The sequence below is a fragment of the Podarcis bocagei genome (assembly GCF_964188305.1).
Source record: "Podarcis bocagei genome assembly, chromosome: 12".
NCBI classification, from domain to species: domain Eukaryota; kingdom Metazoa; phylum Chordata; class Lepidosauria; order Squamata; family Lacertidae; genus Podarcis; species Podarcis bocagei.
The window spans coordinates 1,911,942-1,934,569 of record NC_138137.1 but is presented as its reverse complement, the minus strand read 5'-3'; the positions used below and the strand labels follow the sequence as shown (position 1 = coordinate 1,934,569).

Genomic DNA, 22,628 nt, shown 5'->3' with positions numbered 1-22,628 from the left:
GATATCTTCAATATTCTGGAGATGTCCACTCTGCATTCGAAGACACACTTGAGACTGATTTCTGAGCGGCTAGGTGAGGGCAAAGTAGCCACCTCACAGCTCACTCTAAAGAACTCTGATATATCCGTAGCAGAGTAGGAGAAGGAGCCAGAGTTTTAATAAGCATTCTTTTTGAGTCTGCTGTCACTCCTTGACATCAGTTGCCAAGTCCTATTTTTATCCTAGTGACAAGAATGTAGCCCCCCCTCCCGCCTGAAAACTGCCTTGAGAAAGATACAGCTTGTGACACAGATGAATCCAAATTAATTCAATTTATTTAAGAGTAATAATTTATAGCAAACTCTGTTCCTGAGTTGCACTCAAGAGGTCATTTCAAAACCAGTTTAGAATTTAGTTGCCAAATAAGTTGGCGGCGTTTGGCCACCAGTTGCAAACAGTGTTAGATATCTAGAAGGTATTTGCGAGAGCCAGTGTGGTGTAGTGGTTAAGAGCGGTAGTCTCGTAATCTGGGGAACCGGGTTCGTGTCTCCGCTCCTCCACATGCAGCTGCAGGTTGTGGGGGAGGAAGGGAAAGGAGATTGTGTTTGTTGTGGGGGAGGAAGGGAAAGGAGATTGTGAGCCGCTTTGAGACTCCTGAAGGGGAGTGAAAGGCGGGATATCAAATCCAAACTACTACTCCTCCTCCTCTTCTGAACTGTTCACACTTTGTTTTAAAATGGACTGTGGGAAATGGGAAAGAAGAAGAAGAAGAAGAAGAAGAAGAAGAAGAAGAAGAAGAAGAAGAAGAGGAGGAGTTTGGATTTGATATCCCGCCTTTCACTCCCTTTAAGGAGTCTCAAAGCGGCTCACATTCTCCTCTCCCTTCCTCCCTCACAACAAGCACTCTGTGAGGTGAGTGGGGCTGAGAGACTTCAGAGAAGTGTGACTAGCCCAAGGTCACCCAGCAGCTGCAGGTGGAGGAGCATGGAAGCGAACCCGGTTCCCCAGATTACAAGTCCACCACTCTTAACCACTACACCACACTGGCTCTGAAAGGAGATTGTTAGCCACTTTGAGACTCCCTAAGGGGAGTGAAAGGCAGGTTATCAAGTCCAAACTCCTCCTCCTCCTCCTCCTCTTCTTTAAGCTTTCCAGGCAGGCCTCTCCCATTGCACACATGTACATTTGCGCAATGTCCCTTTCGAGCTGTCATAGCCACCTGCCAGAATCAAAGAGAACGAGGGGGGTGGGGGCGCATTTACCTGACCTGCACCAGAACCAGGGGTGACCCCCAAACCAGCCAGGGAGACAGCTTGCCGTAGCTTTTAGCACCTCTCGGGGCGATGAATGTGGCCGTTGTCAAACCAGCATCTGCCCTGAGTCGCCCAGCTGTAACAACTTCATGGTGAGTTCTGGCACCCATTTTTCTTGGAAAAAGTCCTGGGTATAGTGATTTGTCTGTTGCTTTCTAGGGCATTTGCAATTGATTTAGAATTTGACCGTGACAGCTGTGTGTACTTAGACATCCATGGCTTATCTGATAAATGCACACATCGCCCGAGGTCACTGCTCATTGGCACAATTTAGTATGTGACTCTGACTTCCAGATCCCATCCGAACTCCACTGACTCTCCTGCCTAACTGGGAGTGTAATTATTTTCCAGGGCACAGCTAGCTCCCTTTTTCAAAAAAACAAAACACAATTCTCTTATTTGGAGAGAGGGGAGTCTTTTTTGGAGGGGAGAACAGAAAATCCATCCAATACAGGATTATGCCTGGCTTTTCAGCTTATTTTAGGAAGAGGGAGAAAACCCAGCACACTAATGTTTAAATTGCCTCTGAGATTTAAGACATTTACCTTCCAGGTTTAAATCTCCAAAAGTTGTGAACATATCTCTGTTAATTCCTAAAGCCTCTTCACAGTAGACATATTGAGGATAACTGTGGGAAAATGTTTTTCAGTGTTTCTACATGAAACACCCACGAGGAAGAACGGAGCGTGATCAGGAAGAAAAGGCAGTGTTTCGTGTTTTGGACTTTTTCAAGAGAAAAATTAGCAGGCTGCACTCAAATCTTTGAAACTGGTCTGAGAGATTTGATACATTTACAAGTTTTGAAGGGATATATTAAAATAAAACTTTTGTGATGGAGATGGGAATCAATGTATACTTTCAGATCCCCTTTAAAAACTCCTCATTTGGGTTGATTTTGTAACTTGAATGTGCCTCAAATGTGTGTGTGTTGGGGGAAAACAGGCAACAGATACTCCCATCAGTCAGGGTTCATGGAAATGTTATTTTACTTGCATGTGTTTTATTAAATAAATTTGTACTTTCTGAAGGTCCTTTCCGTTACAAAGATCCGATACAAAGAGAACATGGAGCAGCCAGAGGTGGACTGTTGAATACAAGATATTGGTGCAGATCTGCTGCCTGGAATCCACACTCCCTGCCTTAAAGGCCACTTGCAGGCTCCTGGTTTTTGAGAGATTTGAAGGAAGACAGAGAGATAATAATAATAATAATAATAATAATAATAATAATAATAATAATAATAATAATAATTTATTTGTACCCTTCCCTCCCCGGCCGGAGCTGGGCTCAGAGTGGCAAACAGCATATAAATAATACAATATGCATAAAAACAAGTAATCAATCAATTAAAATGCACCCCAAAATTAATTCAAATAAGTTAAAGTTAAAACTGAACAAATGACAATCCTCAGGTTAAAATGGAAAACAGTTAATACTCGCCAGAACCAACTGTTTCAACTGATACTATAAGGACCTGTGAGTGGGCTGGGAAACCTCCTTCGTGCTTGTTCTTATACAAAGAGAAAATGAATCAGACTGAACCCTGACTAAAGGCCTGGCGGAACGGCTCCATCTTACAGGCCCTGCAGAAGCACCACTAATGGGGCCTCCTGGTCTCTTGTGGGAGAGCGTTCCACCAGGACGGGGCCACAGCCGAAAAGGCCCTGGCTCTGGTCGAGGCCAGTCTAATCTCCCTGGGGCCCGGGATCTTCAGGGTGGCACTATGTAGATTTCATGTGAGGTTGTGGTTAAGGAAATCATGTCCACAGTTTACCAGGGGCTATTATTACACTTGCTCTATTGTTTCATTTATGACCATGTATAATGTTGCATCATCTCTGGTCATGTAATATTAAAAACGAAGTTCAAAATTTATATACGTACCAGTGATTTTGAATACGTCTACAGTATAAAACAGTGTTGTCTGGAAAGCTGACCCTCTCCTGATGCAGATCATGCTTCAGTCTTTCTGCAGATAGAACTATTTTACCCTTTAACCATCTGCGGACTATCTAAACATGCTCTTAAGACTTTGGGATAATGGCAAGTTTAGAAGTCCACCCTAGCAGCTCGTATAAAAAATATACTTTCTTTATTCCACATTTTTATATCTACTCCATTTCAGTTCTTGGGCTTGAAAACAGTAAACTTAAATTAAATTGCAGTCCCCTGGGACAGGGAAGCCATGGGCGGCAGGGCCCCAAAATGGTAAAATTGCTATAAGCACAGGACGACAGATGTCAACAGGCTTTGGCATAGGCATTGGGTATGAATCCTGAATCAACCAACACATGTGTAGGCTGATTATTTTACTGGGTCAACCAAGAATACAGACCACCCTATTTATTACTATTATTTTCAATTAATATTTTATTAAGATAGTTTCAGTTATAAGAAATAATGTGGAAAAAAGAGAAAATGAATGAAGGGGAAGTGCAAAAAAATTACAATTACAATAAAAAGGATATAAATTAATACACTAAATATAGTCAGTTGCATTTCCATACATTACTATATAGATATATATGTAATATTATTGCCCTAATATGTGTATGATTATTAATAACCTACTATATTCTAGTAGTAGATAGGTAGCCGTGTTGGTCTGCCATAGTCAAAATAAAAAAATTCCTTCCAGTAGCACCTTAAAGACCAACTAAGTTAGTTCTTGGTATGAGCTTTCGTGTGCATGCACACTTCTTCAGAGGTGTGCATGCACACGAAAGCTCATACCAAGAACTAACTTAGTTGGTCTTTAAGGTGCTACTGGAAGGAATTTTTTTATTTTGACTACTATATTCTGTATAAACTCATTACAAATGTCAATATATTTATCCAAACAAAATCTGTGTCTATAAGCAATCTGTTCATACATTGCAAGTGCTGTTGTGTGATTGACCCATTGATTAATGGGAGATACAGTATCTCAGGGGTCTCAGAAGCTGAAAAAGCTGCCCGGCCAAACAGGGCCGTTACCAGATTCTGTGACTGCAGATATTGCCATTGGGCTGCATCTGATAGATGATATTGATCTTTTAGAACAGTATAAGTACAGTGGTACCTGGGGTTACATACGCTTCAGGTTACAGACTCCGCTAACCCAGAAATAGTACCTCGGGTTAAGAATTTTGCTTCAGGATGAGAACAGAAATCGTGCTCCGGCAGCGCGGCAGCAGCAGGAGGCCCCATTAGCTAAAGTGGTGCTTTAGGTTAAGAACAGTTTCAGGTTAAGTATGGACCTCCGGAACGAATTAAGTTCTTAACCCGAGGTACCACTGTATAGAATTCATATTCCTCATCTATCAATTGTTCCAGAGTCAATACACCTGCTTCCATAGGCGCCGACTCCATGGGGCCTGAGGGGGCTCGAGCCCCCTCAAAAAATTTTTTGGGGGGGCTCAGCCCCCCCAATAATCTCGGGCGCCCTTCCAGCAGAGCGCCGCCGCCGTCCCCCGCCTCCTCCCCACCTGCTCCTTCGCCAGCCAGCCAGCCAGCCGCGCGCCCTAATCGGAGAGCCCCGCCCGTCCCCCGCGAGATTAGGGAATCCCCGGGGGCGGGGGCTCCTGCCTCGCTGCTTCGCAGCACCACCGCCACTGCCAAGGCACTGCCGGAAATCCCGCGAGAACAGGGGAATCCCGACTGGCCACACCTCCCAGCCAGCCAATCGGCTGACTGGGGGGCGTGGCTTGCCCTATTTAGGGCCGGAGCCACTTTATTTGCATATTCATGAGCTTATTTATTATTCATGAGCTTTCCCGGGCCCCCCCCAATATTTTTTATAAGTCCGCGTCCCTGCCTGCTTCCACCTAATTTTTCCACATTACCATCTTTTTTTCCGATTTCTAAGATAGGATTTGCCTACAAAATCAGTTTTGCATGTGAAAATGGATCAATTTTGTTTTTATTGGACAATAGTTTCCATCTCTTTCTAATTGACTTAATTGTTTGAAGAGTCTGCTACAGCAGACAAGGTAAGCGGCCATTAGTTACACATTATCAAGGAATCCATATAAGAGTTCCCCAGGGATGCAAAAACATATTCTATTTTTATAACAGGAGGCTTTCCCCCTGAATTATTTGTTCAACAATTTGTTCGTCTTTTTAAACTGGGGAGTTATTCTAGACTTACTAACCAGTTAAGCATGGCTTGGGTCTAAACGCGCCCTCCCAGCAGCAAAAGTCCTCTTCCAAATACAGAGGGCTTGTCTCTGAGATGCCAGAATAGTCTTATTTGAGAAAACTGAGATCTGGGTTTTTTAAAAAAATAGAATTTAGATATTATAGTCTGCAATGCGCAAACTGTATAAAGTCCAAATAGACTGCAGCCACAATAGATAAAAAGGCCACAACAGAGCACAGCAGGAAATGCTTCTAATGTTTAGTCTGCACACATAAGATCTTAAAGAGTGTGTTCTCACATAGATACCTGCCTGTTCATTGAGATGATCCTTAGACTCCCCATCTGAAGCATGGCGGTGGATGGGGATCCACAACAGAGAGCTACAGCAGTAGCATCAAAGGTGTGGGACTATTCCACAGCAATTCCTCTCCTTTAGTGCTGGATTTTAGATGACTGTTTACTTCTGATGGCAGAAACAGACAGAGCCTGGGTTGAACAAGGGTCCATGTTGTTTAAGGTTAAATACCCATAAAAAACCCAATGGAGGGAAAACTACTGGTGCAAGAGGTCCACTCACCTTTCCCGGTGGGTGGTGTTGCGGCCAGGCAGCCAGGACTTGGCAGTGATCTGGCCGGGGGAGTGGGGAGTTGGCGGCCCATTCTGTGTTGTCCTAGCCATGTTGCCGGCCCTGGGTGGAGCCAGGCCCAGTGTGGCCCCGCTGAACAATCAGCGCTGTGAGGGGACGTGGCTGCGGGAGATTTAACTGTGGTAGCCAGACGGGACCTTCTCTCTCACCTTTTGCACTGGATCTCCCAACCCACCCACCCTTTATCCATGCTTTGCTCTGATATGACCTCGCTAAGGACAACGGTCAGCTGACATATTGTTGTGGCCGGGTAGGAATTTCCCCCACTTGGCAAATTGGCACCAGCAATTTGGTTTTCACCTACCTGGTAGCAATTGTCACAACTTTGTGAGGTTAGGCATTGGGTAAGCCTTTGTTTGGATGGAGGGGAGGTTGTAGCCTCTGCCTGCCCCATCTTAGTTAAGGGGAGTGGGTGGCGTTGTGGTCTAAACCACTGAGCCTCTTGGGCTTGCTGATCAGAAGGTTGGCAGCTCACCCCGCGATGGGGTGAGCTCCCATTGCTCTGTCCCAGCTTCTGCCAACCTAGCAGTTCAGAAGCAGTAAGGATATCCTGTTAAAGGGATCCGGGAGTGTGGATTCTGTCCAATGCCCAGACAGAAGTCATGTCACAACCCCAACGTGGACCCCTCAGGATTACTATTTGATGTAATCCCTGTGGGTGGTTTACCCTTAGATGGACTCCCTGCAGACGGGCGGGAGTCGTGATATAGCCTGGCTTTGCCCAATGCATAAGCCAGTCTTTCTCAACCTGTGGGTCCCCAGATGTTGTTGGACTACAACTCCCATCACCCCTAGCTAGCAAGGCCAGAGCTCAGGGATGATGGGAGTTGTAGTCCAACAACATCTGGGGACCCACAGGTTGAGAACTGCTGGCCTAAGCCTAACCGCTCACATCTGTAACCAATAAAGTTGTGGCCTATTTGAACCCATAAACCAAAATACTCTTGTCCGTCATGGGGGCCTTGGCACACAACAAACCAAATGGTGCCAGTTCTCTTCCCGGCCTCCTTTAACATTTAAGGACTACAGCAACCACTGCCCCATTTTATTTTATTTTGTTTTATTTTTAGCAGTTAAATGCCACCTGTTGCAGCACCCTTTCAGAACCACAGTTTGTGTGGATCACAGCCTCAATGCAGGGGATATCTACATAGCTGCTTCAGTTTGTAAAAACCTAGCAACTTGAAGAGGGTTGCTCTGATTGAGCAAACCTCAAGGTGCGCAGCCAGGCCTCCCAAGTGAACTGGCCCTGAAACATGAGAATGGGATCTGAGGAAGGAAGATTGCCATCTGCTCACCATATAACAGTCTCAAAATGGAAGCTGTATGTGGTCAGGAAGACCTTTGAGAGAGATGTTTTTCCTTGCCGTCCCTCTTTTTGATGGTTATTCAAGTGGTTTGTAGTTTTAAAGGTGAAAGGGACCAGCAGTTGCATAGCTTGTGGTTAGTAGAGGAATGGAAAATTGTTAAGATGTAACTGCAGGATGCCTATAGTTCTCTTTTCAGCTAAATGCTACAAGGGCCACTGCACCAAATGCATTCCCTTTCAACATGCCTTTGGAAGATCTCCCTTTAGGGCTTAATTCAAAGTGTGCTGAAGCCTGTGGATGGATTCCTATTGACTTCAATTGACTTTAGATCAGCCCCCAGATGCTAAAATACGACTGCTGCATGACTCAAAGGGAATGGTAATTCAGTGGCTGTGGGGGTGCCATAATGAGGAAGCCAGCTGTGAGAGGATGCAGGCAAGGGAGTTCAGTTTGAAGAGCACATTTTATTACATGCTCAAGATTATGGCCTCCACAAACATGCGAGACAATCTCTGGAGAGTAGAAAAAGCACTTTTGTTTATATTGCTATTATTACAAGTGCATAACATATCCATTCTTGAAGAAAGACTGTGCTCTCAGGATACCCAGATATGCAGTTTTGAACTGTTAGGAGGAGGAACCTAGAGCATCTTCATTAACCTTATCAAGATCATTTGGTCTTCGTCCAAAGTGTCTTGCATGTTTTGCTCCAAGAGGACCTTCTGGGTTCACATTTAATTTCACTCTTGGTGAAATCTGGGATGCACAGAATCAATTGCGAATTTTCACTAGCCTCATAGAAATACTACATTTCCATTGAAATCTTCAGTATATTTTGCTTAGGGCGAGACCCCCAAATTTACCATGCGCTTTCTTTAGCCAAGTTTGTGCAGCAACACTACCGAAAAAATGTTTTAATCAAAACAATATGCAAAAATCTAAATACCCCATTTATTGAGTGCATAACAACAAGAACTGCTTCCATATGGTACAACCCTGCTATTCTGAGGAACGTGAAGGAACTGAATAGATGGAACTGGTCGCATGGGATTTCCACACCAAGCAACACTCTGATCAGGCAAGAAAGCCTCACGTGATCAGGTTGTTAGACTACTCACATACAGTGCCCAGTGCTGTGCAATTGCCCTTTGTGTATATGGATGCATGAGCAAGTGTAAAGCAGACCAGAGTTTCGCCTTTTGAAAACACTGAAAGTACCAAATGTTACTTCCCCTTGGAGTGATTGCTGCAGCCAGATTCTGCAGTGGCTTCCCCAAACAATTAGAAAATGGGGTTGTTCTCAGAGGAAATGTGGGTATCATTAGATTTAAAAGGGGATCTGTTATGTCTCCTGGTGGTTATGAGTTTAGAAACAAGAAATATGGGTTTACAAGGAGGCTTTGTTGCGTCTCCAGCATGGTGACCTTTTCTGCTGGGTTTATTGTCTTTTCCAAGGTTTTTAATGAACACTGGGATGTTGGTTATTTTGTGAGACAAATTGAAAAAGTCCCCTGTGCCCTGTTTTGATTCGACTACATGCCGTATGTTACAAGTGGCTAATTTGAGTTTTGCATTTATTTATGAACTAATTCCTACACTCGAATGTATAATTCATAAGATGATGTGTGGATTGATAGTGTTGGCTGCTCTTTCCAGACAAGGACTGTTTCTTGCAAGGGGTTTATCACTGCAAGCTTTTCTCCTTCTTTCTTTTTGCTTGCTGTGAAGCAGGCTGCATGCAGTGGACTTCAACATATCCTTGGACTTTGCTGTATGGCCCTGAAACTATGGGTGGATATATTTTATTGCTGGATTCATGTTTTATTTATGTGACTACATAAAGGCTCAAACTCCGAACTCATTTGGGAAATAAAGGCAGGGCAGTCATCGCCATCCCAGAGATATTCAGACCCTGCAAATTGTTATGGTGTAGTAGCTAAAAGTGGCCAATGAGTCGTTATGTTCTGGGTTCAAGTTTAACCTCAGCTAATAATTCTGAAAATGTCACTCCATGGTCTCCATTTGCAATATGGCAATAATAATAATCACGATAGCTGACATCCCTTAAAGAAATGATTTAAGAATTACTGAGAATTACTACACTCCAAAGACTTGAAATGTGGCATGTAAATGTTTGGGAGGTTTTGGGAAAGGACATTTTAAAGACTTGGAATATTTAAAATGATAGCAACTTGAGTGCAGATAAGCCAATGACATAAGAACTATAAATGCTACATTTTAGAGAAATTCTTCTCTGCCCTCAACTCTTTTTTTAGGGGGGATTATAATTTGATAAATAAGTAATACACAGATTTTAAGAATCATTTGACGTAAGAAAACCTCACTCATTATTTATTATATATAAGTATAATCTAGGATTTACAAACTCTAATTCTGGCACTCAGCCCAAAAAGGATTAATCACCCATACCTTCCGCTATACCCAATTTATCATCATCATCATCATCATCATCTGCTGTGTACCCATGACATGCAAACATAGCCCAGGTGTTGCAAAGGTGAATAATCTTTTAAAATTTATGACATGGAGCATTCACACAGGTAGTTGCTTTTTGGAGGTCTTCTCACAGTGGTCGTTACTTAAACTAGACCTATAGGTTGGAGGAACATTTATCCAAAGCTCATCCGGTCTGCTGATGGGTTGCAGAACACAGTCTGATTGCTCTGTAACCTTCCTGGGGGATTTTAGGGATGTGCTGGCCAGTGGTTAGTCTCTGTGTATTTTTCTGCAAGCAGTCTAGGGCTGGAACCAGCAACTGAGGGCCACAGGTGGAATGTTATGTTGAAGCTAAGGAAACCATATTATTGTTTGAGAATGGACTGTTAAAAAACAACAACAACCATGCTCACCTGTTAGTAAGAAAGAAGAAAACCTAACATTAAATAATATATTGAGATAATGTTCCATTTCACATTATTTTAGTAACTTATAGCTGGGCAAAAATGGTTTCAGGATACGTGTTACTTTTATTGCATGCTCCAAATATATGTGCCTTTGTTTTAGATGGCCTCAGTAATGCATAACTGCTCAGAAACCATTTTATTTATCTTTTCCCTTTAGGGGCTGATGTTATCAATTTTGATGGCCACGTTGTATTACCGTACAGATTTGGTCACAAGAAGAAAACACTGAAAACCTTGAAAGATGTGATCGCTTTGAAATTTAAAACCTCGGAAAGTGAAGGTGTAATCTTCCATGGGGAAGGCCAGCAAGGAGACTATATCACCTTGGAACTGAAAAAAGCCAAACTGGTGCTTAATTTAAATTTAGGTAGGATTCAGGGTCTTGGTTTTTGTTTTAAAATGCATATTAATTAGCTTTGCATTAATTTGATTGAGATATACAGCACTGGGCTTTATCCTTTTCTTCATCTTTGTTTTCTATTTCCCATGCTTCTCTGAAAGAAGAGTTGAAATAGGTTGCTGGTAACAGTGCAGCCTCTTATACATTTGGAATGAATATGGATTGCTTTCCAAAGCTTTAGTATTTTGTGCTAACCCTTCTCCTCCCAAGACCATCAAAACTCTGACACCAGAAAAAAGGTGCATCCTGTGGACTATCGATAGACTTCATCTCGGACTCTGGCTCTCTGTCCCTGGCCGTGTTTTTGTCATGGATTCTCCTTCATATCACAAGACTTGAGTCCTGACTCTCTGAACTGTCCTATGAACTGGGATCAACAGAAACAATGCCCTTGTTATGCAAGGAAGGGTTCTGTAGGGAGAATATGTGGCCTAGTGGCTAACACCAGATGGGAAGGGTATGAATGATAAAGACATGATGTGGATGAGAGGCCTTAAATGAGCTCTTGCATAATTCTGGCACAACAATCTTCAGATTGTAATTGTTTTTGTCCTGTGAATGGAGAGTTTCTCTCCCTCTTTGTCTCATTTACACTCATATGCCTGCCTTCCAGGCAAGTAACATTATTTCCATTCGCAAGTGGGGAACCAAAGCTTCAAGAGAATGTCTTGCCCAGGGCCATTCCATGTGAATCCACAGAGCTGAGCTGGGACTGAACACTCTGGAACCAGCTCTGTAGCCAGGTTTATACATTACGGTCTGAAACAATCTGGCACCTCATGACTGGGGGGGGGGGGGTAAACTTGAGTCTTCCCTGTTCTTGTCTCTCATTGTCTACTACACCTTCCCCCCCCCTTCTCTTGGCATAAAGATCAGCCATTTTTGCTTCATGCAAATGAGAATAGCATAGCTTTACCCTGCTCAGTTTCTGATGAATGATTCTGGAATTCTCCTCATTTCCATTTCCTTTCCCATATATTTTCTTAGTTCAGTCAGGTAGCTATCAGGATTATAAATGACATCTCTTACATATGTGCTTAGCTGAGGTGAGAATATATACTCTCAGGTCAGAAATGGGGTTCAGAAGGTTCTACTGGGAAGAGAAATTAGAAACCAAGAATCCTTTAACACAACACTTGGATCAAATTGCAGTCAAAACATGAAAAAATTCAGAAGGTGACTGTGCCACATGTCTCAGGCTTGATTTACTGCTATGTTGTTCTTTATTGCAGTTGAAAATCTTTCATTGCTTGACTTCAGTGGCTAGCTCTTGCCTGATAACAGCATAACTTGAAAAACTCAAGGATTCCTATTGGGGACAGAGCTCTCTGTGGCTCTTAGCCATGATAGCCAGGTGGAAGAATCTCCATGTCCAGAGGCAGTACACCTTCGCAGGCCCTGGGGGAAGCCATAGCGCTTAGTGGCATGCTCTTATTGGGAACTTCCAGGAGTCTTTGCTTGGTTACTGAGAGAAGCAGAATGCTGGATCCATCAAGGCAGTTCTCAAGCTCTTACAGGCTGTGGGAGAATTCTGTGGTATCTCAGAAGGTCGACAAACAGACACCACGTTCCAAAATACCAAGCAGATGTTCTCATGTTTTTATGATCTTGTATGCAAAACATAGCTCTACCACTGACCTACAGACCTTCCATTTATTGTATCTAGTGTTTCATCACACTCTGCATGAAAAGTACTCAGTATTTGCTGCAATCTTAATCTGTTACTTTGTCATAAGCACTACAGTTACTGCTTTTTAGCCACACTTCTTTAGAGCTGGACTGGCCAACATGGTGTCCTCAAGATGTTGTTGGACTCCCACCAGCCCTAGCCAGTGTTGCCCATGGGCGTTGCAATTCAGCACCTAGTGGGCACCATATGGGCTATTACTCTTTATTCAGACTGTTCGTTTATTCAGACTTTTTGTGTTCCCTTAGTCACATCCCAAGTGGTTCATTATATGTGATCTAAGGTGCTTCTGGAAGGGGTTTTTGTTTGTTTGTTTGTTTTTTTCAACTACAGCAGACCAACACAGCTGCCTACCTGTAACTAGAAAAAAATGCTACCTTACAAAGAATATAGTATTTGTGAATGACGGGGCATTTTATTATAGTGGCATAGCAGCAACAGTGGCATGACAACTCACTACGTGGCCTTACATTTGAGGTATTCAATATTTCCTGCCCTCTTCTTCCTCTCAGGTAGCAACCAATATGGGTCAATTTATGGCCATACGTCTGTGACAACAGGTAGCCTCTTGGATGACCACCACTGGCATTCTGTAGTGATAGAGCGTCATGGGAGGAACATCAACCTCACGCTTGATAGGCATCTCCAGCATTTCCGGATCAATGGGGAATTTGATTACCTGGATTTGGACTATGAGGTAAACAATTACATCCCTTACTCTCCGTACAAATAAACAAATGACGCCCATCAGTATTCATTAAAATGCTTTGAAAATGGTTCTCCAAACCTCCTCACATGCTGCCTGCCTCCATCCTGTAAGCCGACATATTCCTGTCGGAGGATTCTACAGGCTGGCACCCTGGTTCCATAACTGAGCCTTTGACATTGCCTTCTCCTGCTCTAGGGCACTTTGCTCCCCTTCCCCAGAAGTCCTTGATGGTTGTGCTCCTAATGGAAAGGGAAAGGAAGGTAGCTTAGGAGCGCAATAGTAAGGCTAGTAAGGCTGTGTTTAGAATATTCACATACCCCTTTTGAGAGTTCAATCTAACCAGCATACCCCTTCTTGGGCAAAGATTATTTGGGTACCCTTTGAAACCCTGTCTGCCTACCACACCGTTGTAAAGTAATAGCTTCTGGCCCCAGAAAGCCCAATAAGGCTCCAGGCCTTAAGTTTGACAATCCACTTACATTTTTTATTTTGGAATTAGAATATAATTAGAATGTCATGCATTGTATTGAATTTGTTCATCCTTCTAAATCAGGGGTGGCTAATTCCTGGCCTAGGGGTCTAATATACCACCAAGCATATTTACTGCCCCACCCAAGACCTCCAAGAGTTTTTTGCTGCAGAAGATATAGTACTGAGGTGAATGGGATAGCTTACAAATGCACCCTCCCCAGTCATCAAGTTGATCTTTGGCTGAGTAGGGAGGAGTGTGTGTGTGTGCGTGCACGCGCGCACACACACACACACACACACGTGCAGGAGTTTGGCTACACCCACTATTGGGTTGCTTCCCAGAATGAATGTGACCCTCAAGCAAAAAAAAAAGAAAAAAAGGTGCCTCCACATTCTAAATAGTGTGTTGAATGTGCCCAACCTTTTAGACGTTTAGATTCTCTAGTCAACTTTACCTAGAATATTTAGATAATATCTGAGCTTGGCTCCAGTCTATTTCCAATGGAAATTATAGGAATGGATAGGATATGTAAAGCTTTGCACAAGAACCCACCCTGGTGGCTCCCAGTTGTATCACTCTGCTGATCAGGAAATTGGTGGAGCTGCTGCAGTTGCTTGCTGTAGGCAAGAGAACTCCACATCGCAGCTCATGGACCATCACTAGATCAAATAATATGTTCATAGGCTTGTTGTTGATTCATCTAGTTAAGTCTTCACAAATATGGGCAGCAGATAATAAAATCAATTCTGCACAGGTTTGTGTCACTTAACATTACCTGTGGTTCTGTGTTTAAAACTAAACTTGTTAATAAAATGCAAGAGTTAATGGATTGTCACTCTATTTTGAAATGTTTCATGCTTCTTTTCAAAGATCACGTTTGGTGGCATGCCATTTTCTGGGAAACCAAGTTCAAACAGTAGAAAGAATTTCAAAGGTTGCATGGAGAGCATAATATATAATACCAATAATATCACAGATATGGCCAGGAGGAAGAAATTGGAGCCTTCTAATGTGGTGAGTACATCATTTTGTGATCATCTAAATTGAAACACAGCAGTTTATTTATATTTTTGTACGAATTTACAGCTCCCTTTGTATTACTGCCAGATTTCTTGAAATAACTCAGTGCAGATGTGAAGGATTATGAGCTGCTTTAAAAGCAAATTCCATTCATTCCTTTAAATACAAACTAGACCCTTGAAATGTCTTCCTATCATGCAGGGAATTTTCTAGTGGCCTGAATGAATGCTGTTAAGCCTCACAGTGGAAAAAGCCATTTCTAATAACTTTTTTTGTGCTTTTAAGAAGCTTAGGCAAAAGGAAACAAGCAACACATAATCCCCCCCCCCAATTGACCAATATTTTGTGATGTTATTCCAAATTTCAGTCTGGTATCTGAGTTTAGGAACTAACATCTTTTGGGGGGGCACTTTTAAGCTATTTACATAATGACCCTTAACCAGCATTCTTCTCATAGTTGCCTATTATGGGCACCAATTTTACATGCTACCTTTTACCAGCTGCATGGTTGCTCTCATGCCACATTGGGCAATGTCAGGGGCCGATTTTGGTCTTTCAAATTTCAGTGGCACCTTGTGCAAGCCCAAAATTTGTTCCTGACGCCTCTTGCCCTCCATTCTGCTCAATTCACTATGTCATAGTTGTGTCGCCCCACAGCACCCCCTAGGTTTGGTGCCCAGTAGGGCAGAACCAGACACACTGCCCTAAATCCGCCTCTGGCAATGTTCGTATCTTCCTCGAACTCCCCTGGAGGTGGTTGACCGCTATGTCCGGAGTTGCTAGGCAGCTTCTGTATAGGCATTATGACATAATGCCATTCGCTGCAGATCCGCTCTTAAAGGGTTAATAACCTAGAGCAAGTGACTCCATTCTCCATTAGGTGCTAAGACCATGGAAATGGATGTAGAATACAATTTCTCCCTGTTGCTGGTGGTATTTCATTTTCTTCTTATTTAACTCCACAGCAAGACCTGTATAAGCAGTGTTAGTGATGCATGAGTGCTTCAGCAAGAAACTATTGTGAGCTGGTATAATTTGAGGGCTCACTTGATATCCAGTGCAAAGAGAGGCTATAAAAATTGCCATCTCCTTTGTTTCAAGCTGAGTTACTTCCATTGCCTTACCTCTAGGAAAACAAGATCAATTTTCTTCTAATTAAATCAGCATAGATTTTCACTTCTCCCCTCTCGCTCTCTTTGTTGCTGTTATTGCCCCATGGGATTAGTTTAGCATTAAAAAAAAGATTATGATGATATGCATTCTTTGAAGAATCTGAAAAGAAATGCTGCATTTTTTGTGGCTCCAAATATAGGATGGCCATGTAGGCCTCCCCACAGCTCCACATACAATTTGCATATGCTGATAAATATATATAGATACAAATTTAGAAACAACTGCCATAAGGCTCACCATAGTCTGGAAGACTGTGACCATGCAACCTGTGCTCCCATTCAGTCTCGATGTTCAGATGGGCAACATCAAGGTTCCTCCCCGCCACTCAAATGATGCTTTATCTTTAAATTAGATTTGGCCAAGACAGCCCTCCAGATATAGGATGCCTTCAAAGAGAGGAGTCTCTCCTATGAAGGAAGACCCATGGGCACCCTGTCCAAATGCATGCTATGTCCAGAAGAGAGCGCAATGGAGAGCCAGAGTGGTGTAGTGGTTAAGAGTGGTAGACTCGTAATCTGGGGAACTGGGTTCATGTCTCCGCTCCTCCACCTGCAGCTGCTGGGTGACCTTGGGCCAGTCACACTTCTCTGAAGTCTCTCAGCCCCACTCACCTCACAGAGTGCTTGTTGTGGGGGAGGAAGGGAAAGGAGAATGTTAGCCGCTTTGAGACTCCTTAAAGGCAGTGAAAGGCGGGATATCAAATCCAAACTCTTCTTCTTCTTCTTCTGCTTCCTCTAACCCATCACCATGTATTAAAAAGAATGGCATGACCTGCTCATGGCGTTGCATCTTTGGCCACAACGTCCGCAGCATTAGCTGCAACACTAAACTCAGGGATGAATATGTGTGAACAGTTTTCCTAGAACTTCATAATGCATGCCTGTACTCCATCCATGACTATTCCTCTCCACTTTCACCACAGGCTTTTTTTTTTTAACTGAGCAAGAGCACACTCCTTCAAAAATGTCCTGACACCTTCTTGCATAAAGAATGAAGCGGGCAGATCAGCTCTGAGGGATCTTCTTTTTAAAATAAAAAATAAAAAACCTTTCCATTATTTCATTGTTTGTAAAATGGGAATAAATTTCCTTTCCTTTCCACGTTTCTCTGTACCTTATCATGGGTACCTGGCTTATAACTTTGAAAAAGGCATGCGTAGATCCAATAGTGTCGACAGATTTTCTGCTCATATTAATTTTTCCAATTTTCTGTAAGAGGAAGGAGGACCATGAGGGACAGAGCAGAGGAAAGAAGCAAAATTAAGGCAAGAGGCAGCTATGCTACAGAGGGCAAGGAATGGGCTGGGAATGAGAAAATAAAAGGAGATTATTCAGGGGGCTATGCTTATTAATGTTGGGTATATTTGTGGAATTTTCTGGATCATCGTAGAAATGCTAACTAGATGTGGGCTCCTCCTGACTCCTACTGCTTTCAGCCTACATTGGTCCTCGTCCATGCACATTGGGGAGGGGGGAACAGGGGTAGGCAACATTATGGCTTTGTGGGACTACCTACCTGCCAATCTTCTGACATCATAATGGTTTCAGGTCAGGGGCGTAGAAGGGGGGCGGTGGGGGCAGTCTGTCCCAGGTGTCATCCCTGAGGGGGGTGACAAAAAGGCACATCGTGGGGGGCTTGCCCTGCCCCCCGCACAGCTCTCCGCCCCCCCCGCTCCGGGCTTCCATGCAGCTAACTCTGCCACTGTGTCAGGTGACTGATGGTTGATCCCATCTGCTCCTCAAAGTTGGCCCATGGGTGTGGGAATGACCAAGCAGGACTGGACTCCCCACACAACAGCTGGTGCGCAGAGTTCACTCCTGCATTGTGCAGCAGTTGAGCATGCCTGCCAGCTGCCCTTAGGGAACTAGCTTGCGCCCCAGAATCAAGCAAGATTGACCTCTCTGTGCACCATTTGATGCGTGGGGAGTTCAATCTTGCTTTCCAGATGCAGGATCTATGCGCACCGCTACTTGTTCCACACCTGACATCACATGTGGCATCAGGGATTGGGCCAGTGGGTGTGGTTTTGGGAGAACGTCCTTGTGGGCCAAATGGGAAGGTCCTGGTCGGCCAAATTAGCCACAGGTCAGAAGTTCCCCACCCTTACGTACAGGACTGTTGCAAAGATTGCAAATAAATACTGCATGTGTAGCACTCTGAGCTCTTCAAATTGCCAAGCACACACACACATGCAGTACAGTGGTGCCTCGCAAGACGAAAAGAATCCGTTCTGTGATTCTCTTCGTCTAGCGGTTTTTTTGTCTTGCGAAGCAAGCCCATTGAAGGATTAGCGCTATTAGCGCTTTTAGCGGCTTATCTTCTGATCGGATCAGCTGATAAGCGGCTTAGCGGCTTAGAAAAGGGGGGGGAGGGAAAACCAGCAGGAACTCGCAAGACATTGTTGTCTTGCGAAGCAAGCCCATAGGAAATTCGTTTTGCGAAGCACCTCCAAAACGGAAAACTCTTTCGTCTAGCGAATTTTCCGTCTTGCGAGGCATTCATCTTGCGGGGCACCACTGTATATGTTATTTTACTTTGCATTCCAAGGTTGTTACTAAATTTTGAAATTAGGAGCAAGTTTAGATTTCTTGCGCACAAGGAATCCTGTGGGAAGTGAGCAGAGTTTATACATTTCTCAAGGATGTTCAGTAACTTTCATACATCCCTCAGTAGATCAACATGCTCTCTTTTAAACATTGTTTTACTGGATTCAGGAGGAAATTTTAAGGTCTCTAAAAACTGGGGTTTTTTAGAAATGTCACTTTTCTCATGTTGTTTTTGTTTTTGGTGTGTGTGTGTTACTGTTTTTGCTTCTGTTTTTGTTTTTAATAGGGGAATTTAAGCTTCTCATGCGTGGAGCCCCATACAGTGCCCGTCTTTTTCAATGCTACCAGTTTCCTGGAAGTGCCGGGTCGTCCAAATCAGGACATGTTTTCAGTCAGCTTTCAATTTCGGACTTGGAATCCCAATGGACTTCTGCTGTTCAGCAATTTTGCTGAAGGACTGGGCACCATAGAGATTGACCTGATAGAAGGCAAAGTCAGTGTCCATATCAATGTCACTGGAGTCAAGAAAAGTCAAATAGACATATCTTCAGGTGAGCTCCATAAACTCAAGATACTGGTTTTCTTAAAGTCCAGTCATTTTGCTTTTGCAATTTGGAGCTATTTCTCCATGTAGATTTGTGCTGTAAGGAGACACTGCTTTGGTTGTGGTGGACAAACTGCAATTTTGCATTTGAATTATCGTGGGGGTTTTTGTCTATAAGACACCCCCATGTATAAGACACCCCCTATTTTGGGGGACTCTGATTTAAGAAAATAGGGGGAGATGGCCCCGTGTATAAGACACCCCCTAATTTTTGACATTTTTTTTAAAAGGAAAAAACCCATGTCTTATACACGGAAAAATACGGTAGCTGGTCGCAAAGGCCTCAGTGCTATCACAGTTGGAAGGAATCTGCCAGGAGAATTCTGAAGTGGATGCATTATTTACTAAAATTGGAATTCATATGTTACCTGAATATAGTATCCTGTATCAGAAACTGTGCAGTGCAGCACAGAAGAGGAGAGATCGAAATTGATTCCTCCCTGGCCCTAGAGGGGGGTGTGAGTTTGTGTGCTTTATATGTTATTCTAAAGTGAGAAGCTTCAGGGCAACAGCAATTGTTGCCATTATTAATGTATTTATAATGCAATATTGATGTACATAGCGCCTTATAGAGTAGCAGAACCAAATGCTAAGCAGACAGCTGCTCCATGGAGCTTACATTGTAAATTTTGACATTGGGGAAGACCACAGTGTGAGAGAAGGAACGACAGGAGATATTTTATTTAACATTTTCTAAATACAATAAACAACAATAAACAGCAGAGGAAGAGTAGAGATCGCTCACCAGCTCGCCAAGGACTATGAAACTGCTTAAAAAGAAAACATAGCATTTCTTTCCTCTGTTAGTTCAGCAAAATGGGATAGCCGTTTCACCTGTAGATCACCGCAAGATCAGTTTAAGTTTGGTGCTGGGAGTATCAGATCTTTTGATATGCTTTATACCAGGCATAGGCAAACTCGGCCCTCCAGATGTTTTGAGACTACAATTCCCATCATCACTGACCACTGGTCCTGTTAGCTAGGGATGATGGGAGTTGTAGTTCCAAAACATCTGGAGTGCTGAGTTTGCCTATGCCTGCTTTATACATTTCTCATCTTGGTAGCTGTTATTTGCCAGGAGCTTGAGAGACGGAATCATGAGTTGTCTTGGCCAATGTGACCATCCATAGGGAAGCACTTTTTAGTCCCACTTCAATGGGATCACTGCTGGCTGTGAGGGTGAAGGACCTCTGTGCAGGGAAGCGGGTGACTTGGGCAGCGGGGTGCTCATTTTACTAACAGCTTGGTATTATTTATTTCTTTATTTGCCCCACCCTTTTCCCTGATGGGAGTGTTTAAAGTGAAAATGACATCTCTCTCTCTCTCTCTCTCTCTCTCTCTCTCTCTCTCTCTCTCGTCTCATTCATCACCATCGCCCTTCCAGTTCTAGGTGTATTTTGAGTGTAGAGATAATATTGTTGTACACAGCTTATTCACTTCAAAGCCACTTGGGGGGAAGGACAATACAGTGGTACCTCGGGTTACAGATGCTTCAGGTTACAGTCTCCGCTAACCCAGAAATAATACCTTGGGTTAAGAACTTTGCTTCAGGATGAGAACAGAAATCCTGCAGCGGCCGCATGACAGCAGTGGGAGGCCCCATTAGCTAAAGTGGTGCTTCAGGTTAAGAACGGACCTCTGGAATGAATTAAATTCTTAACCCGAGGTGCCACTGTAAGGAGGAATGCTTTTATCTGCGGAAGAATCCCATTCTCAGATAAAGAATTTCCCACTCCTTTGCCCATCATTGTTGTTTGCAGAATGGCAAGAGGCTAATGCTGATAACATTTTCATCAGGAAGACAGTGGTGCATGCAATTCCTTTACATTAATATTATGTCTTATATTTTCACTTACTGGAGGATTGTTTGAATGGGCACATGCAAAGCAGACAGGAGTCCCGTGATTTTTAAACCTCAAATAAAGCAGAACAGTTGTGAACTAAGAAGTGGGGTCAGCACAAACTAGTGTGCTGCTCAAACACAGGGGCAGTTTTAAAGCTTTTATTTGGAATGGCAGCTACTCTACCTCATCATGGGTCCCTTGATAGTAGCACCTTCTGACACACGAGGAGCCTGTTACCAGAAAGAAAATTGGGTGGTAACTTCTACTCAGAGTAGGCCCACTGAAATTTATGAGCACAACTAATTTAGGTCTAGTAATATCCCCAGGTCCATTCTGTGTAAAACCTCACTGAATACCACCCATTGTCCCTTCCCATGTGAGAGTAGGTGCTTTCTCATATGGGAAGGAGATGCTAAACTCCACCAAAGATGTTTTAGCAATTTAATGTTTTATGCCCAAGATCTTAAACATGAAGTAATTATTTTAAAAATACATTCAGTAATTACATTTCTTCCTGTTGAAACAATATATACTTTTCTTGTGACAGGGGTACGTAAAAATTAAAATAAATTGGTAAAATAAGGGCATGAGCAAGCCCTTAATTTAATCATATTTAATTCTGATTAATAACTGGAATGTTTTCTAATTGGGAGAGGCTATGCAATTTTGAATTTTTTATTAGAGTCCAAGCCCATGCATCTTCCAGAAGACGTGCAAAATGTTTCTCATCAAACTATCCTGTCTATGGTGTCCATGGAAGATGTGAAGTAGCTGACATATTCTTAGCTTGCCAGAGTCTTTGAGAGAGGGCAGAGTTTGCCTTTGCTGCTCTGACCTGACATGCTAGTTTCTCAGCCAGTTCTCAGACCACACTCTGTTATACCAAGAATCAATGCTCAGCCCATTGCCAGTTTTCCAGCTTCTGGCTATCTCTGTGTTCTTTATATAACACATGGTAATGATTTACTGAATGTATAAATTGTTCAGGTGGTGGTAGAAACCCACTTAACAGGCACAGGAAAATGTGGTGCGACCTTTTAGAGTAACCAGATGAGATTTTGTTGTCTAGCAGGACGGTGGCTGTGATTTCGATGGGACAAGCTGTTTGTTATTTACCGCTGTGGCAATTGTTTATATACTTGTTCTTTTTTATTATTAAAAAAGAGGGGGGGGGGACACAGAGTCGTTGTTGAGTTGTTATGAGCCCCCATTCTCCTCATAAAGCGACAATTCCCAGAGTTCCAACATGGACATGGTTTGTTGTTGTTGTTTTTTTTGGGGGGGTTGTACATACAACGCCCCTTTGTACATATGATTATATGGGGAATTACATGTGGTCGGTTCCTGCTATTCTTAAAACTGCCTTTGCCTAGTGTCCCGGAGGTACCACGTTTGGAAGCTTCTCCAAGCTCCTTTGCAGTGTTAAAGTAAGAAAAAAGGGAGACCAAGCCTGTGGGTCCCTTCATCTGTATTGATTTGTGTGAGGTATTTTGTGACGGTTTCAATGCACTGATTTTTATTTTTTTTTAGGATTTCCCCAGAATTATCCTAATAAAAAAATCTGCACATACAAAGAGTAGGGTGCACTTGAAAAGCTCCTCCTGTGGCTGGCCTGGGAGTTCCCTTCATCTCTGTCTCCTCCCTCACGGATGAGGATAAAGGAAGAGCACTGCGTAGACCACACTCAGCTCCTTGGAGGGAGGGAGGGAGGGAGGGAGGAATAAAAATGCAAATAACCGTTTTTCAGGAGTAGAAAATGTCCCCACCCTGTTCAGCTTTCTTATTGAAAAGGAATTCTCACAGGCCATAGTGAATATTCTGAGGGTTTGCTAATGCAGAGTGTAAATCCCAAGGATGAGACGTTGTGCTTTAGTCCTTAGC

The 22,628-nt window shown here is 43.2% G+C and overlaps 1 protein-coding gene across 1 annotated transcript in view; it reads left to right on the top strand.

Annotated features, from left to right (window-relative positions):
- Positions 1 to 22,628, top strand: part of CNTNAP2 (contactin associated protein 2) — a 1,111,520-nt gene that overhangs the window by 553,911 nt on the left and 534,981 nt on the right. The window contains exons 5-8 of the mRNA XM_081165093.1: positions 10,450 to 10,659; positions 12,892 to 13,076; positions 14,431 to 14,574; positions 18,586 to 18,850. Of these exons, the coding sequence (XP_081021219.1) occupies positions 10,450 to 10,659; positions 12,892 to 13,076; positions 14,431 to 14,574; positions 18,586 to 18,850 (804 nt within the window). The remainder of the gene's footprint in view (positions 1 to 10,449; positions 10,660 to 12,891; positions 13,077 to 14,430; positions 14,575 to 18,585; positions 18,851 to 22,628) is intronic.